This window comes from Takifugu rubripes, chromosome 10, assembly GCF_901000725.2.
Source record: "Takifugu rubripes chromosome 10, fTakRub1.2, whole genome shotgun sequence".
NCBI classification, from domain to species: Eukaryota; Metazoa; Chordata; class Actinopteri; order Tetraodontiformes; family Tetraodontidae; genus Takifugu; species Takifugu rubripes.
Genome location: NC_042294.1, coordinates 4,018,508 through 4,036,528, shown reverse-complemented (window position 1 = coordinate 4,036,528; position 18,021 = coordinate 4,018,508). Strand labels below are relative to the sequence as shown.

At 43.6% G+C, this 18,021-nt stretch overlaps 1 protein-coding gene across 2 annotated transcripts in view; it reads right to left on the bottom strand.

Moving 5' to 3' along the window:
- The window catches only part of myripb (myosin VIIA and Rab interacting protein b), a 55,839-nt gene that overhangs the window by 21,394 nt on the left and 16,424 nt on the right, over positions 1–18,021 (bottom strand). For both annotated transcript variants that reach the window (XM_029843085.1, XM_029843086.1), the window contains exon 3: positions 8,943–9,164. In XM_029843085.1, the coding sequence (XP_029698945.1) occupies positions 8,943–9,164 (222 nt within the window). The remainder of the gene's footprint in view (positions 1–8,942; positions 9,165–18,021) is intronic.

The window sequence follows — 18,021 nt, the reverse complement described above, 5'->3', positions numbered from 1 at the left end:
AGGTGAAGTTAAACACCTCTGCTCTATTTTTAACCTTATAGAATACATAGCGCTTAAAAATCAGTTATTAAAAGCACTTTCAAGGCAAGATCATCACATGCTGCAGTTCATATTATATATTTTGCAGAGAGTGTATTTTGTATGAACATATGTGCATGTGTACAGATTGATTTTTAGACTTTTTTTTACATTTAAATGGGGCCATGAGACACCAAGGGGACATTTGGGTTATATTTTAATATCATAAATCCAAACTAACATCTCAGGGCAAACAAAAGTGCAACCAGGGATCGTATGTTGATGTTGGTGTTGAGTTGGTGAGTGATCTGCTCCACTTGAGGTCAGCAAAATTGTTGAAGAAAGATGCCGAGGAGGAGGAGAATATATGAGCCTCATCTCATGGAGCAAGGACCTCAGTAATGGCTTAAATGGGTCACATGGGAGACAGGCCCAGGGAAACAATGAAATAAATGGCTGTACAGTTGATGGATTTCATCTAATTTAAAACATTACCGTACATTTAAAAACAATAATTTAAAATGACGGTAGTCAGACTGATTGAAATGGAATGATTATGCTGGCTCACTTATCAGTAATTTTTGTTCGCTACAATAATAATAATAATAATTAGTAGTAGTAGTAGTAGTATTAGCAGTAGTATGAGCAGCCGCAGCAGCAGTAGTAGTAGTAGTAGTAGTAGTAGTAGTAGCAGCAGTAGTAGTAGCAGTAGTAGCAGCAGCAGCAGTAGTAGCAGCAGCAGCAGTAGTAGTAGCAGTAGTAGCAGCAGCAGTAGTAGTAGCAGTAGCAGTAGTAGCAGCAGGAGTACTAGTAGTAGTAGCAGCAGCAGCAGCTGTAGAAGTAGTATTAGTAGTAGAAGTAGTACTAGCAGCAGCAGTAATGGTATTAGGAGCAGTAATAGCAGCAGCAGCAGCAGTAGCAGTAGTAGTTGTCGTAACAACAGCAGCAGTAGTAGCAGCAGCAGCAGTAGTAGCAGAAGCAGTAGTAGTAGCTGTAGAAGTAGCATTAGTAGTAGAAGTAGTATTAACAGCAGCAGTAGTAGTAGTAACAGTAGTAGTAGTTGTAGAAGTAGTATAAGTAGTACTAGCAGCAGCAGTAATGGCAGCAGCAGCAGTAATAGCAGCAGCAGCAGTAGCAGCAATAGTAGCTGTAGAAGTAGTATTAGTAGCAGAAGTAGTAGTAGCTGTAGAAGTAGTATTAGTAGTAGTAGTAGCAGTAGAAGTGTAAGTAGTAGCAGAAGTAGTAGCACCAGCAGTAGTTGTAGAAGTAGCAGTAGTAGCAGCAGTAGTAACTGTAGAAGTAGTAGTAGTAGTAGTAGCAGCAGCAGTAGTAGTAATGGTAGCAGCATCAGTAATAGTAGTAACAGCAGTAATAGTAGCAGCAGCATTAGAAGCAGCAGCAGCAGTAGTAGCAGTAATAGTAGCAGCAGTAGTAGTAGCTGTATAAGTAGTAGTAGTAGCAGTAGCAGTAGCAGCAGTTGTAGTAGCTGTAGATGTAGTGGGTTGTAGGAGAAGTAGTAGCAACAGTAGCAGTAGTAGCAGCAGTAGTAGTAGTACGTAATGGTAGCAGAAGCAGCAATAGCAGGAGTGGCAGCAGGAGCAGGAGCAGGAGCAGCAGCAGTGTTTGTAGCAGCAGTAGCAGGGGGAGCAGCAGCAGTAGTAGTAGTAGCAGCAGTATTAGTAGTAGCAGTAGTAGTAGTTGCAGTAGCACTATTATTAAAAAAAACAACCAAGACGTTGCTGTCACCCTGGAAGCATTAAACTTAGCTAAACAAACTAAAGACAGTGCTTCCATCATGTGCGTCCATCAGGCCTCCATCTCATCCAGTTCAACACTTCATGTAGCACCTCATGTGTTACCACATGGCCATGGCAACGAGCATATACTGTATCTGGCTTCACTTCAGTAGGAACAGCTTCATTTACCAGACCTATATGGACAAATGCTCCGTTAAGCCCTGAATACTCACACAGAACAGTCTGGAAGAACAGCTTTAGTTAAAGCTACGGTTGTCAGCACTGCAAACAGAGGAAAGATTACATTTTTCAGCACTGTGTCATCAGTTATATTTTAATAAGAAATGCAACCTCTGAACAGTAATATTGGTATTACCATTGTTCCCCCCCCCCCCCCCCCCCCCCCCCCCCAAGTTGTGTAATAATTCTACATGACCTATGCTATTCTAATCCAGTGAAGTAAATGTACAGTGAAGTAAGAATCAGTTAAAACTCCCAATCTAACATGAAGTGCTGAATATTATACTTTTATGTCAGGAACCAGATAAGAAGCTGTGACACTTTTATACTTGAATGTTATTGTCCTTTCACACTGGAGCTGAACAAAGACCTTCAGATTCTGTCAATGTCAGGTGCAGCCTCGCAGAGTTTACACACATTGTGTGAGCAGGGAAAGTTCAAAACCTCATCAATCTGAGCATTTGTGTGGAGATAGTGAAGAGCGCTCCATCTGCGTTCAAAGGGTGGATCTTTGCCACAGTTACGCTCTGACAGCAAATGCAGCATGACAAGACAAAACCAGCCTGTGTGTTGTGGGATATGGAGTTGGTGTGGAAAGGGATTAGTGTGCAAAGGGGAGATTAGAAGATGCAGGTTTAGCCTACACTCATCCTGTCTCCTCCTCCTTGTTTGTCCTTGTCCATCTTTGAGTTTGTTTTAATGTCTTTGTCCTTCAAATGAGCTTGTGGTCTGATTTCTGTTTCAATATTTATTTTTTGCAGCTAAGGATTTATTTACATGATGTGTTGAGTAGTGTGTGTGTGTGTGTGTGTGTGTGTGTGTGTGTGTGTGTGCAGCAGAGACGAAAGTGTTTATGTCTATAGGTATTGAGGTAGTGACACCAGCTGGGAGAACCTGCTTCAGTCTGCAGACACTCCAATATTAAAGTTCTCAGGATACTTTGAAGAAAATCGACAAGATCAGTGTGATAGTGATGAAGTGAGATTAGAAGATTTACTTTTTGTTCCAAAACCACTTATCCTTCTGGGTGCACTCGCTCTGTAACACCACAAATGGAAACACATCTGCTGCTTTGTTGCGTCTTGAATCGGCACTTTCCGGCCTGAAACGGTACAACCTGAAATGGACAGCATCACCGAACAACTGCTGCCCATCTCAACAGAACGGGGAAATAGGGAGGGTACGAAGGGGGAGATGGGGTGGGGTCTCCTTTAGTGATGTTGGTTGCATTGATTGTCTCTAACGAGATATCCTGTGGCATGAACTGCCAACAACTCCCTCCACCTGCTCACCCCCAACGTGGAGACTTAATTATATCACGCAATTTTAAGCAAATTAAATTAAACAGTAGCCCTCATTCAGGCGGTAAATCGTGACTAAACGAGGTGAGCGGTTCCATACTGAAGCACTGGCTGTAGCCTCATTTAAAGCGGTGAAAAATGGTTGGGGAGGTACAACGAGACAAAGGCCTGGAGGAATGCGCAGACATGACAGAGTGAGCAAGCGAGAGACAGAGAGGAGGGCAGAGAGAGAGATATGTCCATATACTGCAGCGCTTCAGCAGCACAGCCAAAGTGGGTTACTGACATTAGCATTTTCAGCTAATTGTTATTCATTTACTTTACTTCTATTTCCCGGAACATTATATCTGCAAAGTCAAGACGTGTGTAACAGATTTCCCTGCACGATCATGCGAGTACTAGTAGTTGTTTGGGGCTGCAATACTGTAAAAATGCATGTAAAAACCCAAATAATATCTCAACCATACAGCAGCTCAAGTCCACACATTCTTCCATCCTTTATCTTATAAGATCACTGGTATATTAATGATAATATCCCTTACAGCACACACTGTGGCTTGTGCTAGCTATGCAATTAAGAAAATATTGATTCTTTTTGAGTGATATTTCTCAAGCCTTAAAGGAGGCTCTTGGTTTGACATGTGAGGAACGTGCAATGAGTGTGCCGTAATCTTATTTCTATAGTGAAGCAAAGAGTTCATTGTGGCAGCACATCAGACAGTTGGATCAGCCTGAGGGAAGGAGGAGCGCTCAAGAGGAGGGGAGAAAGCAAATGAGGGATGAAGTTAAGGGAGTGGAGGGAACATTATTATTCATCCAGCATCCCAAGGATTCTATCATCTCTGGACATTACAGAGAAAGCCAGAGTACAAAGCAAAGTTTAATGAAAGACGTCAACTCATCCGCTGTTGGCGAAGCTCACGTCTCCTGCCATCCTGGGTCACATGCCAGTTGCCGGCGGACCTGAAGATCTTGATAGCTCACATCTGTGGTGACCAGCTGCCTCTGCTGAGGCTTTAGAGGGCACAGACAGTCGAAGTAGATATTTAAATTTTCGCTTTGATTCAATCAGTATTTGGTTACTAATCTCTAGGTCATTGTCTTTGTAAATGTTTCCAGATGGATTAGGAGCTGCGTCCCCGACTGAACCATAAATGACTTAAGTTCTTTTCTGGCACAGATTCATCAGTGGCGCATCGAAGAGTAGCTGTACATAAATCCTTCAAAATCTCACTGAATGGGGGATATATTTGGTTTATTCACCACAGTGAACTTTGAATTCCTGTCACTCTTTCTGGGGGGGGACGATAAGCAACGTTGACACACGAGAAGGAATAAATCAGCCGAGCGTATTTGAGGTTTTTTCTTATCATTTTAGTGAGCAGCACAGCCAATGTTATTCATCTATTACTCGCACCGCAATGTGCCTCCACCTCTCTTACACGAAAATAATTAATTCTGCATAATCTTTACATACCAGGTTGTCACTTAAAGCAACAGCTAATGGATCTAGCACATACTTTATCACTAGTGGTGTTTATTGCTTAATATTATATATGAGGAACTTAATGCAATTTATGTATATAATATAGCTTTATATCCCTCAAATGTGACTGACGTTTTTCATCAAAGCATATTTTTACATTTTAAAACATTTAATTAAATCTAAAACCCCAATTTTCAGAAAAAGGGCAATGGAATCGATTTTGTCACCGGCTAAATAATGTCTGACCACTTAAACTATTTAGAATTTTTTTCCATTTTGGTCTTAAAAAACAGATAATTTAGTTTAAGTGTTTAATTTAATTTAAAAATGCTGCTGACAGACAATTTTACAAGCATTTTTTACCAGATGAAAGCTTATTGCTTCAGACAGAATAAAATTCTACGTTGGGTGCCCATCTTAGGTCTTTGGAAATCAGACAGCAGCATAAAAAAATGTTTTTTTCAAATTATGAGAAAATGTTTTGTTTCAAAGCTGTATGTGTTTTAGGTTGTTGACAATCATCATTGTCCAGTCTGTGGACCAGTTTGTTGGTCTAATCCCTCTAACGCACAAAAAAAAACAAGCTTTAGCTTCTGCTCTGATCCACAAGGCAACTTTCAGAGTAAACCGGTTTAGAAATCATGAGTTTTACAGTCACCTGAGCCGTCGGCCACAAATGACCCCGTTCCTGTGGAGCGTCACAGCTCGGGCCATCGCCTGATAAACAGCAGCTCTGTGCTGGTTTAGAGCTACAGGGTTCACCAGGACTGAATCAAAATAACCAGCGCTGATGAAGCTTTCCACCCATGTATGTCTGCAGTTGTGCCCCTGTGGGCAGAAGGTGCAAATCACCAGGAGTCATAATAGACCGGTGGCTCTGGTGTTAGCTGGCTTGGGCAGGAGACAAGGCCATGGCAGAGTGACAGCGAAGAGAATGATGTGCCGGCTGAGTTAAATCAGTTCTTGAGCCGTATGGCTGAGCTTGCAATGGGAAATATGACTGCAAACATCAACTAATGTTGCCCAGAATGATTCAATTCATGCTGATAGCACAGCCTTATGAGGGACGTGAGGGGAGTCGTGCATTATTCATCTGCTGACGTCCAATGGCTGTTTTTGACATCTGATTAGAAAAAACTGAAAATATGAAATTGTGTGACTCATTTTTTCATCCATCTACTGGAAAAGTGTAATTACTGAGTGATGGTTATGTGCCTCTGCTCATAATGGTGCTCATCATGGATTTACAGTTAATGCTGTAACAGGAAGGAAGCTTTGGCACTTGAAGATAAATTCCACAGACCAAACAAGTTTGTTCCCTGCACATGTTTGAGTTATTGCCTTCAAAAGAAGGGTAACTTGATGGTTCATGTGATTATGTATCTCTCTCTGTGATTGTGATGCACATCCATCTGTGTGTTTGTCAACTTGTGCGTTTTTTGTGACATGGACATCTTCAAACATCCACTTCTGAGCTTTAAAAGGCAGCAGCCCAGACAAAAGGCTGCAGACTGGCTGCAGTTTTGTGTCGGCTACTTGACGGTATCTGTGCTCTCACAGGTTAACATATAATACCCTGCAGAAGTACTTCATTCTGGGTATGTGCATTTAAATTCCACGTACTTAACCCACCATGCAGCGGTCACAACCCTTTGAAAGCAACTTAATGACAAAATATGTGAAATGTGTTGTCTGAGGCTTTCTGGTATAGAATCCTATGTGTGTTGTTGTGAACATGTCCGGTACAGTACAGAAGGAACGATAATCTTCTTTTAGCTATATGGATGAAATTATAGAGCAATAAAGTGGTAAGAACCGCCTGCCACTTTAGTATATTGCTATTTCCACAAACACTCATTAAGAACAGTTAGAACTCTATCTCTCTCTTTATGGGTATGAATCCAAAACATGTGGGAGAAGGTCCCCCCCCTCCCACCCCCCCCGCCCAGAGTCCTCATCAGAAATCATTGATGTGTGGTGGGTGTGAGCGGGGGTGCTGTTAATTCCACCAGACTGCAAGTGGTCACGCTTGTCCACTTGCTCAGGAGTGAGAGCTGCTGTATTTGGTACATTTGCTTGCATGAGTGAGCGCAGGCATGTGTGTGTCCTTTTGTGTATGAGTTTAAAGACCAGCCAGGTGTTGTGACAAAGCTGCCGAGTCATTGTCAAATGACCATCTGCCATCAGCACGCTCCCATATTAATTGACACAACCTGAACCAGTTGGCCAATCACAGGCCACGGCCTCAGCTCCAGCTGCTCGTGAACGTAATTATTAACCAACATCCATGCGCACAGTGCATAACACGTCCACACTCCCAAAGCTACGTATGAGTGGGTGACTTTAGCCTCCAGGCATTGTCGATGATTGCAAATCTGCTCTCCCTCCAAGGGATCACATTTGCGAGCAGCACGGCAGCGTCACCAGGAATGCTGATGGACAGCCGGCGCATGAGATTGCGACCATTTAGAGGTCTGCTGCTTTATTACATCCATTTTGCATCCAAGTTTCAGCAAAATTCATGCAAAAAACCCCAACTCACTTCTGAGAGCACATGATGCTGCTGGGTTCTCTTTTGTAACATTGCTTAATTATGATTTCTAACATTACAAGCTTATTGTTATATCTGGGAATGCATTCTTTCAAAGATGGCACAGCCACAGGCAATCTCTCTCTAAACTAAACTACCATACAATAGTAGAATAATGCTGTTTTAAAAATGATGCTTTGGGCTCCTCTGAGTGCTCCTGCAAGCTGTAAATCAGTGCCTCAAATGACACGGCTCCATCCACGGAGAGCGTTGCTCATGCTAAAACCAGAGTTAAGCTTTTCTAATGCGCTAATGAAAAGTGCTGTATTTATATGTGGCGGGAGCAAATGTTGTGACATCAGGTCCATCTGTCAATCTGCTCAACCCTCCGACAACAACGTTGGTGAGCTGCAGGCAATGGCCAAGGAGAGACCTGATCATCCATTCAAACCTCGCCTCTTTTTTCTGACAACCAATCTTTCCTCCTCTCCCCTTTCTGTCCCCCTGCAGCTTGTATACTTGCGGACGGAGGATCTACCTCGATGGGATGTGCAGCAGAAATCGATGAGATACAAAAAAAGATATATTGGGGTGATGGGAGAGAAGGAAAGGAAGCACACATTTTCAGGCAGCCGTGCTCTGGTTTGCAATTCTGCCCCAAATCACACCTGTAGAGTTTTTAAGATGTAGAAGCACAATCCGAGAGAAGGTGATCTATAGGTGATCATCTATAGATGATCTATAACAGTCATATGCACACACCATGTATACTGATTTATAATTCAAGTCAGTTTTGCTGTAAATCCATCCCAGGGACCCTTTTACACACTACAGCATCCTTAATGGCCAGACGGAGCTTAAAATTCATCGATCGTGAGTCGGAGGACCAGGACAATTCCCAAGGCCTTGGACGGGCGTCTCTAAATGCCACTGTAAATACACACGGTCCAAACACAAACACACACACACGTTCAAACATGAGCAGCATATTTCAGCAGATACCTCGGCTCATGTTTTCTTCTTTCATAAATCAACAGAGAATGCATGGAAAAGGGGATGCAGGAAAGGAATCGTGCACAAATTCCAAAAATCCTAATCGCCCTGGAGCTACATGTGTAAATAAATATTTATCATCCTGATAAATTTACAGCCACAACATTTAGAAATGAATCACCATTTTCTTCAAAGCAGACTTAATATAAACCACATTGATTTGCCCCCATCCTTCTACTTCTTCTGCGATGAACCCATCCACACCCCACTGTCCAAGTGCAGCTTTTAGGAAAATACAGCTGATAAAGCTAAAATTTAAATTCTCGAGAAATTTATAGAAATCAGATGCGTGAAACATCAATCACACAAAACTGTGCGATTTTCACAGCCCTCACTTCATCTAAGTGTCTTTTGCTCCCCCCTTCTTATTGCCACCCCCCTTCTGTCCCTCCCTATAAATGCCCCCTATTCATTTTGCCTCTGTTCCAATTTCCCCCGACGTGCTGCCGGTTTCCAATTCATCAGCCCGTAGCTTCTCTCCCGTCTCTATTCCCCATTCATTTCTCTGTCATTACTACTAACTCCCCCCTCCCAACTCTGGCGCCGGAGTGGGTACCAATGTGTTTTAAAACACTAACCTGCCCTTCTGGCATGCCGAGCAGAGCCAGGCTTTCTCCCTCTTGTTGTAGCTGCAGCAGGTCTTGCAGACGTTGTACTGGCAATCCAGGCACAGGCGCTTGGGGTTGAGCAGGAAGGTGAAGGGCGAGCAGCAGCGGATGCAGCAGTGATCGTTGAAGCGGAGCTGCTTGGAGAGGATGGAGCATCTGCTGCACTCCTCCGCGAGCTCCTGCTTCATCTCACTGCAAGAGAGGGAGGGAGAGAGAGAGAGAGGGAGAGAGAGGTGGAAAGAGAGGGAGAAGTGAGGGGGAGGGGGAAGGAGTAAGCTTCTGATAAAGGTGGATGGAAACAGCAGAGGACGGCGATGCAGAATAATTGGAAATGGGGGCATTAAAAATTAAACGGAGGTTTATTTGAACCAAAAGCAGAGGGCAGGTGTGGTTTTGTTCTTGCGGCAAAGTGTCCGTTTGCTCTTCGTCTTGCGCTCCCTTACTCTGATTCTGTGAAATTTACGTGATAGCTGACATTTCCATTTGGGAGTACCTGCCATGCCTTTTCCCACCTCAGTCAGAACACAATTGGGGAGAGGCTCCTTGCAAGTAAAAAAGAAAAAAAAGAGACAACAAGCTGAGCAGCCCTGCGACTTATTAATTAATTTAATTTGGATGAGGAGACTTCGATCCTTGACTGCAGCACGTTACAAAGAGTAACTGAAGAACTGAGGGGCTGCCTGAAAATACATGTGCAGCATTTATGATATTTGGGGACATAAACCAGCACTGTGGATGTATGAAAAGATAATCAGTGATTCATGAGGAAAGCAGCTTTGCCTGGACTGGTCACATAACTTATGCACACAAGGGGTTTTCCTCCCCAGGATTTGTGCTGACAGAGCAACAAATTATGTAATCTTTTCCATTTATATTATAATCCTTTATCCCAATTATATGACAAATCATATATCAGCAGCAGCATGAAGACATGTAGCTGGGTTTTAAACACAGGACAGAGGTTCAAGGCGTTGCTTCTGAGAAGGTGCATCCTGTGAGTTGAGCTCCAATAGTGAGGTAAAATATTTAAGTGGTGCTCTGGACAAGACACAGCCCTGTCACAGCATCCTCGTTCTTCCACATGTCATGGACTGTATGACAGATGCAGTTATCAAGAAAACACACTGATCTGACTTGTGATGGATGCAGGCACTGCACCCAAACTAAACCATCCAAGAGGAAAAATTAAAGTAAAAATGTACAGCTGAAGGCAGCATGTTGTGATTTTTTTTGTGTGTAGAGTGTCTCGGGTCTGTGGAGCCAGTGGGGGCTTCCCTGAGTTATTAAGGCTGCTCCTCCAGCACATCTTCTGCTGCCTCCCTGATTGCATTTCACATGCATCATTTCATGCAGCATATCAAGGGAGTGAACAAACTATTGTATATTCGGATTCACGTGGGGGTGGGTGGATGAGAATACCATCAGGCATATTTATTAAGACGATCAAAGCTGGTTTTATATTTTGCATGCAGAAGGTTTCAGCTGCAGAGAAAAGACGGTGTCCTCAATCTGATGAAAAGATTTAAACAGCAAAGGAACAGGAAGGAGTCCGTTATCCTCTACCATCACTGTACGCATCCGCAGGGCAGGCTGAGGTTACATCGAGGCAAGATGAGTGAAATAATATCACATCCTTCATTTTTGCTTAAGCGCAGGCTCCACTCCAGCCCTCTGGGAGGCATTTAACCACAGCCGTTACCGCGGCCGCCTGATTAAACCACCAGGCAAATATACATGCCAGACGTCCTTTTACATTAACTCTTGTGTCTTCTAATCAGAAGTGAAACCTTCGTGTGCTCGGGCCCAAACAGGAAATCACTTGGGTCGTCGGGCTCCAACTCTGAGCAATTATGTCAGAAAGATATAAGCGTGAGGAACAACTGGGCTGGATGGTCATGCTTTTGAGCACCGAATATTTGCATGAGCGCAGACCTGCCCACCCGTTTGTTTAAGCAGATAAATGACCGTTAGATAGCTGCAGGTTGGGTCTCAGGTTCAAGTGAGGAACATATTTCTCATTAGCTCCACCCGTGAATGGACATAATCCTCTCAGAGAGAAGAAGGATGAGAACCAGGCATGGGAAAGGCTGAATTCATGATGGCCTTTGATTGAAGGCGAGCCGGGAGAAAACTGTAGCACAGGTGGGTAAAATGTGAAGATGTTGAAAAAATGAATACATCAACCCAATATTCTCTCACTATGAAGAGACCTCTTTAAAAGAAATGCAGCAAAATTATTCCAGACAGGAGGAATAAAAGTGTAAAAGTTTCTCTCTTATTGAGGTTATGAACATCACATCACAACATCGTGGAGTTTGTTGACAAGAAAACTTTGGATGCAGAAAGTTCATAAGAGTCAAATGATGATTATGCAAACAGTTAATGTGTCAAGGGCACCCTGGGATTAGAATGGGAGCGGGGCTGAATATCAATTCCTTTTATAATTTCAAATCAGGGCAGCAGATGTGATTTTAATTATACACAGGGTGTTTCTGACAGCCTGCCACTACTGGCAAATATCATTTACACTGGAGATCCTTCCCCTCTTATCTCTCATTTCTCATCAGACTCTGCTCTCCTCTCTGGCTTTCATTTAACAAAGCCGCCGATTAACATACTTTCAGTTTCACACCAAAAACCAACATATGCCTCTGTTCAGTGTGCTCAAATCAATGGAAAACACAGCTGAAAAGAGGTTTTGAAGGCTGTCCTTTCCAAGCACAGTGAATAGGGTAAATAATTATTAATTCAATAGTAAGAAGCCATTAAAATCTGAAATGACCTACATCAATTTTTAATACTAACTAGTCTTGCAGATAAAAATCTAAAAATACTCTCCTTGTTCAAGTAAATAGAAATTAAATGCTACACATTTATGGATAAATGCAAGATATAAACAACAATAAACACAATGTGGACAGAGACGGTAAAGTCCTGCAGGAAGCACTAGCAACAGCATCAACCATTCACATTCCCAGAGCGCGGACTGACCCGACAGAGTTCACATGTGTTTTTATTGATCGGTTTTAATGTCCATTTTCACTTTTCACATCTACAATAACTATTTGTAAAAAAAAAAGAATTGCATAAAAAGGATCAGCATGCATTAGTTAACAGGTCCAAGGACTTGGACATTCAGAGGTAGTGACAGTGGAGGAAGTGACGTTGCTGCATAAAACACATCAACTTTAATTTGAAATGAGACCAGAGGAAGATTCCCTTCAGCTCTTTCTGTGTCTGGTTTGTGTCTCTTGATTAAAGTGGATGTTGCATGAACATAGATGCATTCTTATAGTATTTTACTGTGTATATGTTTATATGAAAAGAAAAAAATCCTGAAATACTGCAAACAGAAATGTTTCAGGGCACTATCAACTGTATAAGTGGGAATGTCCACCTTGTCAACATGGCAAGTCAGCATCAACACTGTCCTGCTAATACTCCAGAGCTAAGGCTCTTCTATAAAATGAAGTGACCATCAACCTCCTGTACAGAGTCTGTGTATAGCAGAGAGCATCACTGTCTAAGTACACATTAATCCAAATTGGTGTCTAATTAACTTTAGAAATAATAATAATGACTTAGAACTAAAAAGGTAGTAAGATGTTAAGAAGACATTTCCCTTCAGTAGGTAGTTTATTAATTGAGCAGGAGGACACCGATTCCCTGTTTTTCATAGTGATCAAATGAAAAACATAAAAATATCCTAAAACTGCAAAAAAGTTATATGTTTGATTATCAAGGCACCAAATGTCATCTCAATACTCATCAAGCTCTGGAAAGAAGAGAAACAAGTTCTCTGGAAGCAAGAGTGGTGAGAAAAGACCCGTAAAGGGCAGAAACCTTGGGCAGATCCTGCCTTCATGCATACAGAGATTAGAGGGAACAGAAAGAGGGAGGGAAAGTCCAGCAGCAGGGGTCATGAAGCTCCACCCTTCTCTGTCACATGATGGCAGCTGGAGCCTTACACCCAGGTGTGACTGAACTGAGCTGGTGTTAACGTTAATAATCTATGCATGCTGACAGAGTTGATATTCATTTGTTACATCTGCTCAGGTTTTACTGCAAAAGAGGAGAAAATAAGATGATGTGGGACGAGTTCGATTAAAATACACTTTCGACGGTAGTGGAAATATCAGAATGAACATTCTCGCCATTAAATCTTTGATCCAGATTTGAGGTTTGTCTTCACTTCTCCTACTATTCCTACACTCCCTGACAACTGCCATTTTATCCCTGGAGAATTCACATCTCCTTGATTCCTTTTAAACCAAAGCTGCCGTCAATCCGCGCCTGAAAGTGTGTGAAATTGTGCGTTTCATAACCCAGTGATGGCGGAGTCACCCGCTGATTTCTGCTCGGATTCTTCTTCTCCCTGTGAACCCTGAGCCGTAGCGAAGCCTCAGGGTGACTCCTCTCTAAAACAACTTTGCCTTCCGCCCATTATCCAACTGGCCAGTAATGAGCCCTCATTCTGGGAACAATCCAAGTTAAATGTGTGCCGCGCTGATAATGTTTCCAATCAGACAGGCCAGTTTGGCAAGTGTGTGAGCGATACAGATAATTTAGAAGTGGATCCATTCTTTTTTTTGCCAGAACTGCTTAATGACTTGTGTGCAGGTATGCTTTTGCGACAAATTCCAGGTTCCCTGCACTTTATCCACAATTGCAGCATCTTTTTCCTTAAATTCTGAGGTGCCATTATCCTTTCCTCTCCTCCCACCAGCCGCTATAAGATAAGCGGAGTTGCTTAAAGCTGCAATAATGGACGTGACACTTAATGAGCTTCATTCTCACAGGAAAATCCTTCAAGCCCAATGACTGCCGCTTATGTGTCAGCCACACCAGGAGGGGGGAATGGGGGAAGCACGGCTGCAGCCAGCAATAATGCCCACTGAATGAGGTTGATTCTGCCTCTAGCTACAGAGAAGGTTGACTCAGTTTATACCATCATTTATCAACTCCAGTTGATGATGTATTTTTACAGAAAATGCCTGCGAGCCTTCACCTTATACATAGGGGCTGTGACTGGAGCGTAAAAAAAACTGCTGAAAATGCCCACGTGCCACCGCTGCATGTTAACAGCGAGCTTATGAGAATAGCCACCAGGGAGCAAGTGGCTATTTCCGTAGCAACAAAAACAGAGTTCCAGAAGAGCTTCATTCACCGAATTCACATGTGAGGCGAGAGAGGAGCTGTGCGCAACGAGAATGGATAAGGAACATGGAGCAGTGAGATAATTAAGGTCTGAGCTCGTTGAGGACTGGAAGGAGTTATTTTTGGAAGATGCTGAAACTAATAATGGGGGGTGGGGGTGTGTTTCTGACATAACCGAGTCCGGATAACCATGCAGCCATCAGATTTAAATTAGACTGACAGCCGCAGCCCACCTGCTGTAGCTCACTGTATGTGTGTGTGTTTGTGTGTGTGGGTTCATGACATCTTTGACACTTTCTCACATTACAGCGCATGCACACGTCTGCAGGGTGACTGATGATGGTGCGACACCAACCACCATGCATCAGTTTCAGGTCCAGGGAAAGCTATTTCTCAGATGTGATTTAGAGAGAGAGAGATTTTTTGGGATTTTTCAAAACTCAATTTGTCATTACAAAAAACAAGAACATGATTCAAGCAAACAGAGAACATCATTCATATGAGGAGGCCTCCAAAGACCAGTTCCTCCTCCTCCTCCAGACATAGTTAATCTTTTGGGCACCATGTGCTTGTAAACTCTTCAATATTGGCCTAGTCGGCACTCTCAAGCCGAGACCGAACCTTTAGCAGCAGTCTTTTGAGGCGGTACAGTTCCTGGTCAGTGAAAGAGGCCTGGCCGAAGCTCCCGGTCTTCATAAAGTACTTGGTTTACTCCTGAAAAAGCTGGAGGTCTGGAAAGTAGTCCTCCACCTGTAGAGACCTCATCCCCTTCGTGGTCCTGAGGAAAGACCTAATCTTGGAAAGAGAGAGTCCACTGTGCATCTCCACCTGTATGTTATCATTATCAGTAAAGGTTTCCTGTATGTCCGATGAACTGTTGCTCTCCTGTATGTCCAACAAGGAGCTTTTTGTACTTTGTGTGTCCATTGGGGTGCTTTGCATGTCCTGTGTGCTGTGTGTGTCCTGTGGGCTGTGTGTGTCGTCTAAGCTGTGTGTGTCCTGTGAGATATGTGTGTGAGGTGAGTTGTGTATATCTTGTGTGCATTGTGGTGGGGAGGTTGTGTGATTTGATCCTGCCGTGTCCTGTTTGTCCTGCAGGCTAAGTGTGTCCACCGCCGGTTTGAAGGCAGGAGACATTTGTTTCTTTGCCTTATCATTTTTTACCTTTGTGTCTGTATTCTTCTGTTTGATTGACACGTTAATACTGTTCTCCTCCACTCCAACATCCTCCATGTCCAGGACGGTCTCAGCCACTCTTGTGACCGTCTGCTCCACCAGCTCTCTGGCGAGATGCTCACTCCCGAGGTCCATGTGGTCCCCCAGGTGGCCCCCCTGCAGCCCTGCTGGCTCCTCCACCTCCACGGCTGTGCCTGTGTTGCTCCGCGCGTTTTGTGCGGACTCACTGTCCTCGTCGTGCGCGTGTGGCGCTGTCGGGCGGGTCGACTTGCCGGCGAGCCTCCACGTTATTCGGGCACGACCGGATCACATAGCCCTCCTCCCCACAACCAAAACACTTAAGAGAATCAGTGGTAACATAAACAGTATAATCAAATTCTTCAACTCTGAAGCGAAGAGCCAATTTGAGCTCTTCCTTACTGTCATTGAGGACCATGGACACCTGTCGTCTAAAGGACACGACATGTCTCATCGGGGACACCACGCGTCTGTGTCGGCTGAGCTCCCGCAGCAATAAGTCGTTCTTAAAGAACGGAGAGACGTTTGATACAATCACCTTTTTAACCGGGTTTGACAGGGGAAACACCGGCGTCAATTCATCATTAATGACCACCCCAGCCACCACCAGTTCATCTGCCTTTTCAGTGCTGTCCACAAACACCACCACCGCGCTGTTCATCCTGGAAACAGACTTCACGCTTCCGTGCCCCACAATCTCTCCCGCAGCCAGAACGCACTCTTCCACGGACACACCGGTCGGTGGAGAGAGTTTGACGGCGTGTCTGTGGGTGAGTTTCTCCAACCTAGAGACTCCCGGCGCCACCGCTATGACCGGCATGGCGACTGTGGCCGCCAAAGAATTGCACCACAGACAGTGAATAAATGACCAAAATTACAGTAAAGTGCTCCCCCAATGTGATTAAACACCACCCAGTGTGACAATAAAGATCAGAATTTAGAAAAAGTTTGGAAAAAAACACTTATACTTCTCATTCACTCCCTCAGCCAACACACTCACCACGCTCAGAGAGAGAGAGAAAGCTGTAATGAATGTGCACGAAAGGCTATTGATTGCAGCACGAGTAAGGTCTGTAACTGCATTGGCGAGAGAGGAAGCAGCAAGTCAGTGCTAAATGCTTTCTGTGAGAGCTGCTCAGGCTGTGAGCAGGTCCAATCACAACACACTGGCAGATGAGTGGTTTAAAAGAACGCCCAAGAAAAGGAAACAAGATGACGGCTCTTTAATAGGCAAATTTACCAAATGAATAGGCGCTCATTGGAGCATCTGTGCTTAGCTTTATTTGCTAAGAAATCACCATCAGTAACACAGCAGTGGGCCTGGTGACCCTCCCAGTAGACAGTAGTCATGATGGGTAATGACTGAATCTACATACGACAGTTACATTTGGGTTTTTTTGCTTTACTCCTCTTTGGCTTCTCTGTGATGAAAGAGTCAGTTTTGAATGTTCTGGCACAGGTAAACATCCAACGTTCAGACCCACTTTGAAGCCAAGCAGCAAATGTAAAGCTATACATCCAAATAAAAACCCAGATAAAAGGTTCTGGGGTTAGAGTGCCCACCAGTTAGTGCCATCCCTGGGACTGTGCTGCCTGACTGCTGTCACAACTAGCTTTTATTAGAAACTATGTTTAGATGACGTTTGGCTGCTGTAACAACTGTTGATAATCACTCATTCTAAAACATCCCAGGCTTCTATCTGCATCCACACATTCAAATCAATCATCTTACTACGCTAAACATTCACTGAACCACAGAAAGAGCCTGAGAATAACCAGCTGCCGCCACCTGTGAAAGAACAGACGAAACGAGAGATAACTGCATTTTGTCCTTTCAACACACTCCTATGGCACTACGGGCTATGATGGAAGACCTTTGCTTTTGACACATATACACAATAATATTGTTTTCTCTCATGATATCGGCACAGGTTTCACCATAAGGAGTCCGGCCTATGCTGCAACTTCAATCCACACACATTCATCTCCAAAAGGGATGTAATTTCCTGAGGTGTTCCCTCCGATTAAAGTCGCTCTTTCTTTTCCCTTTTCTTCTTCCCTTTGGCTGTGATTGAAGCAAGGGTGTAATCTCACAGTTATACAAAAAAAGCTGCCGTTTCCTCCAAACCAGAATACTCATAGGAGTCAGGTGTCTGGGATTCAGACTACAAAGAGAAAAAGGTATTATGTGGACACAATTGCATTAGGATGTCCTTCCATCCGTCAGGAAGATGAGTGAGAGTTATCACAGCTGGACAGGTGAGGCAGATGTTTGTGACTATAGTGGTACATGAAAGCAGACAGAATGTGTTTTCCACCAGGATTTGATTCATTTCACCAAAGTTCAGCTGCACAGAGAAGAGACTGAGGAGGGAGAGAGATAAATGCCACTTTCTGGTGTGCATGTCACATTTTTGGGACACTCGTGAACACAGGGTGCCCTCACTCACCAGGAGGAATTAAAAGATTGCTCCATTACCTGAGGACCAGAGTGTTCCTCATTACATAATCATCAGGTTACTGGGAACAATGGTAATATCACCAGCGTGGATTAGAAGTGTAGACTGTAATAACCAAGTTGGAGAGTCTGCTACAGAGAATTTGATGTGTTTTTATTTAGCTGGGATTTCTGGGTAACGGCAGTCAATTTCAAGAAAAATGGTAAAAGCATCTCAGAGGAGAAGCCTTTTATTTTAAT